This window comes from Vigna unguiculata, chromosome 4 (genome assembly GCF_004118075.2).
Source record: "Vigna unguiculata cultivar IT97K-499-35 chromosome 4, ASM411807v1, whole genome shotgun sequence".
Lineage (NCBI taxonomy): Eukaryota > Viridiplantae > Streptophyta > Magnoliopsida > Fabales > Fabaceae > Vigna > Vigna unguiculata.
Genome location: NC_040282.1, coordinates 14837829 through 14847331, shown reverse-complemented (window position 1 = coordinate 14847331; position 9503 = coordinate 14837829). Strand labels below are relative to the sequence as shown.

Here is a 9503-nt window from a genome sequence, read left to right as displayed (position 1 = left end):
CAACCGATATTTGCCGGATCAAGCCAATTGATATAATTGTGATCCAAAGTCGACTATCGAGCCAAATTAACCTAAACCAAAAATTTAATAGTATATATATATATATATATATATATATATATATAATTTATGGATTAACCTTGATCCAAAGGATTTTTTTAATTGGGACCTTTTTAATCTTGTGAGCTTTTTTGACTCCGACCCACATGACCACATGGACTAGGCCAAACCCGTTGTGTCAGACTAAATCCCCCACTCTAACACTGCGTATTTCTTTGCAGAAAATGATCATATTAAATTGAATAAAATTATAATAAATTAATGCAAAATATCTTTTAAGTATTTCTTTAATGATGAAGCATAACCATAAATTGTTGTGTTGCTCTCTAATTCACTGTACCAATTCCTGCGTATAGATTTGGTTCATAGGAAGTGTTGTAATAATTAATGTAAAAACTAACGATGCGTGCATGTCATATATATATATCAGCTTCAGGTCCCATGGAACTGTGTTTTTGTTGTATAACATTCAAAGTGGTCTCTTACTTTTCCTTTCGCAAATCAAAACAAATCGCACATCACAAGTCACCAAAACACATACTCTTTGCTTTGCTTTAGGCCAAAGTTGAGCACAAAGGAATATGAGATGCTCAGAATAAAGGAGTGTGATTAGAAAAAAAAAATGAATGAGAATTTGGCAAAGCATCATGTGATGATGGATGCTCGTTCATAAGAAAAACTAACTATATTTGTAACTGTTCCTCTCATTTCAGGCATAACTCTCATGATTCTCACCATTCTCAAAATAAAATATGAGCACAATCCCACTGTACCCTTTTCAAATATTTTAAGGCTACAGCACGAAGTCCTAAAATAGAGGAGAAAATGGGGCTTGAGATTGACCCACCTGCTGGTTTTCTGCAGCTATGGCAACTCACAGAATGAAGAGTGAATTGGGTTTTGGTGTTGAGATAGCCAGTTGTGATGACAGAAAACTGTTTTTTTTCATCTGGGTGTGTAGTTTTCAATCCTTATCATCTTTGAAGTTGTTAAAGTTTGAATCTTTTCTACTTGAGGGGCTGAGCAATGGAACCTCCCACAGGATTTTGGGCTTCAATATGGAACTTTGTTTGCTTTCTACCTTTCTTCATCGGTCTTTGGCTTCTTGGCAACATCAAAGGTGAGGATGTCCATGATTACTTTTCCATTTTTCTGAGTTAGTTCAGCTGTTCTTTTTTTATATGCTTTGATTGAGAAATACAAGTTGAACTTAAAAAAAGAGATGGAATCTCCTACCTCTGCAAACTTTCTTTTGTTACAAGTTATTTTAGATAGTTATTCATTTTAATGTGATACTTTTTTCCCTTGACAAGGGTGAAGTGAACATTTGAAGATTGGTACGTAATATAGCATGTCTTCCATTTTAATACATATTTGTCGGAGATTTACTCATTTTATGTAGCTGGTGACAAATTCACACTGAATGATGTTTCCATGATTGTGTGTTATTAACATGGGAAAACAATTAAATCCCATTTGATGATCAATCTTGTAGTTTTGTTCATTAAGCACAACAAATTTTATGTTCTGGAAGTTAAAGAAAAAAAGAAAAGGAAACTATTTAAATGACATGACAAATAAGTATGTGGTATTCCAAAGTTTCAACCATGACAAGGAATTTAGCAGTTTATTTTTCCCTCTAAAGAATACAATAGCTGTTTTGTTCTCTCTCTCTCTCCCTTTTCTTACACATTCTATCTGTTGTTCTTACCATGGTAGAAGAGTTATAAGTGAAGTTTCTAAGTTTCTGAGTTTCTGCTTGAGGATTATGATTTATCAAGCTCACTCACTCTCAATCTCTGCTATGACTTTAGGTGTCATTTTGTTCCCACTGATATGCTTAATAATGACAATTGCCAACTCAGCTATCATATGTGGTCTTTGGCCTATACATTGTATTTGGACATATTACTGTGTAGTTAGGTACTTATCTTGGCTTCAGTCTCTCAAATTTGATTTTCTGATTGTTTTAGATTTGTTATCGTTTCTTGTACTGATTTCATTAACTCACAGATCAGAAAAATTAGGACCTGCACTGAAGTTTGTTGCATGCACATGTCTACTACCCTTGGTGTTGATGTTATGGCCATTGGTTGGCATTGTTGGAAGTGTTATAGGTGGAGCAGCCTATGGATTTTTTGCACCAATATTTGCTACTTTTGAAGCTGTAGAGGGAGGAAAAGAGTACAAACTTTTCCATTGTTTCATTGTATGTTTCATTTTTGAAGTTATTAAAATCCTCGTTAATTTTGTCCTTCTGTTGTCACTCAATACAGAATTTCATATTGCATCTTCAGGATGGAACATGGACTACTATTACAAAGACCTTTGATATTGTCAAGGATGTGAAAAATGAATGCTACGATACTTATTTATCGGTTATGGATGACCTCTTGCAACCAAAGGATCCAGATGGAAAATATTACGACATCAGGTTTTGTCATTACATTCTGAGTTTGGTTTTTGCTGTACCATTATGTCTTTAATGAAACCAGACCTTGGAATTTGTTGTAAATGCATTCAAATCTTTGGTTTTATGAAGCAGGGGTTTTATTGTGCTGTGAATAGCTATAGTATGTTGTAATGATGCTTTAACCCATGCAGTTGCATGTCAAAATATTAACAAAAGGTATTATTAACAGGTAGAATCTTTGAATTATAAATCTTCACCTGGGGTAAATAGTTCCGATTAACAAGTAAAATCTGATGTATGGAAACTTCGGTGACTAGAATGACTCCTTGTTAACGGGTACCGCCTAAGTTTCCTTCTCCTTACTAATTTTGCTATGAAGGTGATACTAAACTGTTTATGTTTCATTCCTTTTTGTGCATTTTTCATTTTTTCATTGTATGTTTTGTCCATGCTAGATTAAACCAATGATTCAACGGTTAGGTTTGGAATAAACTACTTAAATGAATTAGCCACTGGAGTCTTATAGGTAGTTAATGAATTAGTCAAGTGTAATGGGTAGTTAATGTATTAGTAGTTGGAGTTTTATGGTAGTTAATGTGTTAGTCATTTGTAGCCGTTTTTGTTTGTTTTTACTACAACAGTCAGAGAAATATGAGTCTATGAATTGTGTTGTTGATAGCATGACTGGAACAACAATACAGGAACTGAATAAGTTTATTCACATAAAGGTTTATTCGCCAAAATCAACTAGTGAGCTTCATTGGCATATTTTTGAGAACTCAAAGCAAAACAAAATTGTGGCCATCAAAGGTTTTCTAGATTGATAAGCAAACGTTTTGATGCAGGCTGCAATATCTTCCTGGAGCTATTGTGGCTATGGTTCTTGGGGTCATAGTTGACACACCAATTATATCTACAATTGCTACATGTAAAGCCCCTTACATGCTTTTTAAAGGGTGGAACCGTCTTTTACATGATCTTATAGGTCGTGAAGGTCCTTTCTTGGAGACAATATGTGTGCCCTTTGCAGGCCTTGCCATCATTCTGTGGCCATTGGCTGTTGCTGGGGCGGTTCTGGCATCTGTGTTGGCTAGTTTCTTTCTTGGTGCCTATGCAGGTCTTATCACTTATCAGGTCAATCTTCATACAAGTTTTAAGTATCTATCTATTGAGACTATTGTTACTAATTTACTGTACCATGTTATGTTATGCATGCTTATGTTAGCCTTAATCAATCTGCGTATATTAAAATTTGAACTTGAGATCACTAACTAAACTTGAATTAATCCACACACCCAGTAGTGTTGATTTTGTAAGACTGAGTTAGATTTAAGTCTAGAGTCTAGAGTCTAAAATCTAAAATGATATTAAAGCTTATGTTAAATTAATCCAAGAAGTGTTTGTTTGTTTCTAATGATTGCAGGAGTCTTCTTTTTGGTTTGGCCTAAGGTACATTGTTGCAGCTGTGTCCCTTTATGATGAATACAGCAATGATATTCTTGACATGAAAGATGGATCCTTCTTCCCAAGGTCTCATTCTGCTATGCTTTCTAATACGTGTTGATGATGTGACTTGTAGTTAATGCATTTGATTGTGTTTGATAGGCCACAATATCGAAAAAAGGCTGAATTGAAACCATCACCAAGGACACTTCCCCATTCAAATTCCCTCACAAAAACAAACTCCTTAACAAAGACACTCTCTCGTGCAATATCACTGAAAAATATACCCGAGTTCAAACCATTTGAGGTATTCTTTGCTACCGAGGTATCAAATATGATTTTTTGTGTTCATGTTATGCATTTGTACTAAATAAACATTCTGCATGAGTTATGTAGCTGTTGGATGGCTTGTTCAAGGAATGCCATCAGCTTGGAGAATCACTGATTTCTGAAGGGCTAATAACACATGAAGACATACAAGAAGCAAAGTTTGGCAAAAGGGGTAGAGTCATTAGAATTGGCTTGCCAGCTTATTGCCTTCTCCAAGCACTTTTTCGTTCCGTAAAACACAACTCTTCTGGTATATTGATAAGTAAGGGATCATTGTTGCACTACTAGTAATCATTTGTGTGTGTTTAGTTTTCATCTACTGTTTGTATAAAGAAAGCTTTATCAAGAAATAATCAGGCTTACACTTTGTCCATGCAGGTGAGGATACTGAACTAACTACATCAAACAAACCGAAAGAACAGTTTTTCGAATGGTTCCTTAATCCCCTTTTGGTCATTAAAGAACAAATCAAAGCTGAAAATCTTAATGTGTCAGAAGAGGACTACTTTGGCAAACTAGTCCTCTTCAATGGTGATCCCACCAGGGTAGAAAAATCATTTATAAGGCAAGAAGGTACTGAATTTGCTGAACGTAAACGTGCTGAACTTCATGCATTGGCAAGAAGGTACATATCAAACCAAAATCAATTTAGTTTTTTTTGTAATAACTTCTGCACTAAATTTCCACTAAGGCTTTATCCCCTCATTTTTTCTTCATGTATCTTTCACAAAGACTTCAAGGGATCACCAAATTCATCACAAGGTTTCCTACCTACAAGAGGCGTTTTGATGTTATCTTAAACACACTCTCTGATGAGCTTGCTGAGAAGCATGGTGCTTCCAAAATAATCAGATCAAAAAGTGCTTTTCCTCGGATACTAAGTTTGAGATCCTTCAATTGCCAAACATCTAAATCAAATGATTCTGGTCAGGAGGAGTCTGAACATACAAGAGATTTGGAAACTTCATTATAGCAACATCATGTGATATTATTACATAGTTTTAGTCTGCAAAGCAGATGTAAATCATTACTTTTTTCTTTTGTTTTTGTGTCACTGATAGTTGTTGACCCTTTTGTGTTTGTTTGTTGTACACCTACATACCCCTACTCATTCATAGATATGACAGAAAAATGTAGCGACAATTCAAGCAAAGTGCAATTTTCTTTTCACTCATGAGATCAATTAGTTTATTGAGAAAGGTAATATGTGAAGTGAAGATTGTCTACGTACTTTATATTATATGCTTAGGAAACCAACACAAGTAGCACCTTAAAACAATGCTGAATGAGCCAGTGAACTACCATGACCCATGATCCGTGATTATAGCATTTTTCTTCTTTTTTCTTCTTGCGTATGTTTTTGCTTCTCCCACCAAATTCCCTATCTGAAATTTCAACCGTGTTAATTTAATTGAGAATTGGAATCAAATTTACAAGTTAATCGGAAAAATTCAAAGTTTTACCACAAACTTCTACATTCACTCTGCTCTTGCTTCATCCTTTCAATGGCTTCTTCTTCTTCCACTTCCCTATCAGTGCTTCTCTTTGCCATTTTTTTCACTGTTACATGTTGCTTTGTGGCTTCCAATGAATTCCAAGTTGGTGGCTCAAATGGGTGGGTTGTCCCTCCCCAAAATGACCAACTTCTACAATGAATGGGCTTCCCACAACAGGTTCCACGCTGGTGACACCCTTTGACACCCTCTATAAGCACTTTAAATCCCCATTCATAATTAGTACAAAAGAGTTTAACTTCCAGTCTCATTGTGATCTTTAATATTGTAGAAAATCACAAACAACTATGTCCACCACATTTTAAAACGTAACAGACTACAAAATCCTTAATTTTGTGACTATAATCGTCATCATGAACCAGTTTTCAAAATCTGCTTGAAACAAATTTTAAGACTCCAGAAAGTTGTAGAAATTAGAAATTCATGCTAAATAAAATGTGTTACAGTTTTCATAGCTACCTTTAATATTTTGGAAACCACAATGTTTTAGAAAATCTTGAAGAGGTAATTCGTGTATGTGTCTTTTAGTAGTTTTCTGTGTCAAGTGCAGGCTTTAAGTACAAGAAGGACTCAGTGATGAAGGTGGATGAGGGTGATTACAAAAACTAAATAGCCACACACTGTTGTGTCTTGAATTTTGTTAGTTTTCATTAGTTAAAGTGTTCATTTCTCCATTCTAGAATAGATAATTTGAGAATATTAGATTAGATTTCTCACTCAGGGCAACTTTCGCATTTTCATAGAACTAGTGTTTGTAGAGTGTTTTTAAACATCATTTGAATGTGGTTGCATCATATTTTGAGTCCTAGGGTCTTAGGTTAGTCAAACCTAGTGTTAAGAGTCAAATTTTACTCATTCAACCTTTAAACCATGCATAGTTGACTTTAGAGTTGACTTTCTGAAATTCTTCCAAATTGAGTGATTTGACCTTGTGGAATCATTATAAATGCCTAATTACACTTGTTAGAAGTGGTCAAACACCAAAATTTGAGGTTTAGGGCCAATTGAGCAAAATTCTTAGTTTTCATGTTTTTTGTCAATTTAGCTTAGTTGTTCTAGTGTCTAAGTAGAGCTAATCCTTCCACTGGAGCTTTTGATCAATTTGCAGGTCCTCTATCTTTAGGAAAGGTTTAATTGAAGATTTGAAGGTCTAGAAATTCACATAGTAGCAAGGTCAAGTTTGTGGCAAAGCATGAAGTGTGCAAAAGTGACATGTTTGACCTTAGAGTTGACTTTTGTCATTTTGATCCCAAATCAAGAGACAACCATTTAGAGCACTTTAAGACACTAAATTTGACTGGTTTGGGCCTTGGGATTGCAAAAAATCTGAGAGGGGGCTGCACTTTGGAAAAGCATGAAGTGTGCAAAAGTGGCATGTTTGACCTTAGAGTTGACTTTTGCCATTTGGACCCCAAATCAAGAGCCAATCATTTGGAGTACTTTAGGACATTAAAGTTGACTGGTTTGGACCTTGATATTGCCAAAAATCTGAGAGGGGATTGCATATTGAAGTTTGGGCTCAATCGGTGAGAAGTGGCTTAGTGTAGGGTAGGTTTTTGGGTAGATTTGGTGAGGTGGCACCCAACAGCCTTCCAACACGTTTCTGCACATTCTCTGGTCTATGGAGAGGAGGTTTTGACAGCAACACACCATCTCCTGCAGCAGACCCGAAATTCCCTCAAAAATCACCCATTTTCACTCCATTTTTTCTTTTGGAACCTTGAATTGCTCAAGTCTTGGTGAGAGGAAGGTTGAGGCAACTCCTTGTACTCATTTTTTGTATTTTAATCTGGATTTGAGCTTCAATGAATGAAAATTTCAGTAATGTTCATTTGGTTTATAGTTTCATAATGTTCATCATCATTTTCCACTAAACCACTACCTTGGTACCACTTTTTGAGCTTGAACTCCACCCTACTGTACCAAATCTAAGTTCAGGAACCAGGCCTATAAAATTGGTGTGTCCAAAAGACCTCTATACATCATTGTTTCGGAGTAGCCAAGCTCAATGGTGTGTCCAGGCCTAGGTTCAAGATCAATGGTAGTAGCCAAGTTCATTTCACTCATATTTCTCCATTTCATTGTACTCTTGCTACAATTTCGAGTTTCTTTTCATTCCACCAGTTCACACACATCACTTTTAAGTTTCTTTAACTGTTTGCAAGCTTAATTTTGAGTTTATGCAACCAAATCACCAAAACTCCATTTCTACACCATTTTCATGCTCATACACACCATAGTTACTATTTTATTGAATTTCTCACTCATTTCTTAATCATTTTGAGTTTCGTAAATTCATGTACACTCCTGGGATGATTCCCGAGCATTTCAACCATCTCAGAACCAATTCCATCTCCATTTCATCAATTCACATGCTCTGTAATTTTTCCTCGTTCACATTCACTCATAATCACCGTTCCATTCGAATTTCGCATGATTTAAGCTTTTTGATTTGTTCTTGAGCTTCGTTCACCATCCTTGGATTTTCCCCAAGTGATTTGAATTATCAATTTCGCATTTCTTTCCATGAATCACCGAATTCGAATTTCTGCATTTCATCAATTCGTGTTTATGCATAATTCAATGGTTGCGCAATTTTAATGATTTTTAATGCAAATTGATTTGGGTGTTTCATTCATTGCATCATGACAAAGCTTTATGCTCATTCAATTGCATTTTCGTTGCACGAGTTGGTCGAATTGATCGAAATCGCATTTCTATTCAAATTTGAAAATTAGGATTTATGAAATTGGGAACTTTGGATGTAGTGTACCAAATCGAGTGATTCTAGTTTTTAAATGCAATTGGAATCATTTATAATCAATATGAATCATTACATTTTCAATTGTATTATCAAAAGATCCCAATCTTAGATTATCATGCACTTGGCTCATGAACATGTTTTTGATTTTGAGCAGATTTCGAGTTTGATGAATTTGGATCAATTTAACGATTGCATTAGTATAGTTTTGATCATTAAACATGTTTTGAGCATTTAGGATTAGCTAATTCATCATTTCCTACCATTTTGTACATTGCAAGTCATGCATTCATGCATAATTCATAGCATTTCTTGCATTTGATGATTTTGTGTTTTCTATTTTTAAGTGTTGTGTTTGAATAAATTTCTCCACCACAATTCAATGAACCAATATTGCATTTGACTTTAGCCATGTCCACTTATTGATTCCCAAGGTTCTCCCTATACTACATTTTTAAGGGAAAATTGGTTTTGATTGAGTCTTTTAGGTGACAAACCCTATACTCTTCTCCAATAGTGGCAACACCAAGTTGAAGCTTGGCCACCCAAGGACCTTCTACTTCATGAGTGGTGCTTTAGGGCATTGTGAAATGGGACAGAAGATGATTGTGAGGGTCATGGTGGATGAGTCTCTTCCTCAACATGCTAAGTCTTCTAGTTACCATATTGCAATTTCTCCAACTGGGGTGTCTCAAGTGCTCTTCTTTCAGTTTCTTTTGGCATGTATTAGGTAGTCTAAGTGATTAGGAAAATTCTATAGCTAAGTGATTAGGTAGTCTAAGTTTCTTTTGGCATGTTCATATACTTTTATATAGTTAAGGTTTTGCATAGATTTCAAAACTGCTTCTAAAGGATGTAATTTCTTACCTTTGTTGAGCAAAGAAAATGAGAATTCAAGTTAGGAATATTATGTCCTTTACCAAAGAAGTATTGGATTTGATGAACCTTCAATTTGAGTAGCCAGATTATCCATGTTTATAAT

The 9503-nt window shown here is 35.2% G+C and overlaps 1 protein-coding gene and 1 pseudogene across 1 annotated transcript; both read left to right on the top strand.

Annotated features, from left to right (window-relative positions):
- The first annotated feature begins 536 nt into the window (after positions 1-536).
- On the top strand, positions 537-5384 carry LOC114181719 (uncharacterized membrane protein At3g27390-like). The gene is made up of 10 exons (XM_028068251.1): positions 537-1180; positions 1875-1983; positions 2074-2269; positions 2358-2494; positions 3319-3607; positions 3897-4003; positions 4079-4223; positions 4313-4508; positions 4625-4871; positions 4979-5384. Exons 1-10 carry the CDS (start codon positions 1087-1089, stop codon positions 5217-5219), a joined length of 1761 nt encoding a protein of 586 aa, XP_027924052.1. The 5' UTR covers positions 537-1086; the 3' UTR covers positions 5220-5384.
- A 367-nt stretch (positions 5385-5751) lies between these two features.
- Positions 5752-9255, top strand: LOC114180536 (annotated as a pseudogene).
- The last annotated feature ends 248 nt before the right edge of the window (positions 9256-9503 follow it).

Excerpts from the sequence above, each read along its gene's own strand:
- LOC114181719 (XM_028068251.1), top strand. The coding sequence starts at position 1,087 with ATGGAACCTCCCACAGGATTTTGGGCTTCAATATGGAACTTTGTTTGC. Across the intron at positions 1,984-2,073 it reads ACATATTACTGTGTAGTTAG|ATCAGAAAAATTAGGACCTG; the intron begins GTACTTATCTTG and ends ATTAACTCACAG. Across the intron at positions 4,224-4,312 it reads CCGAGTTCAAACCATTTGAG|CTGTTGGATGGCTTGTTCAA; the intron begins GTATTCTTTGCT and ends TGAGTTATGTAG.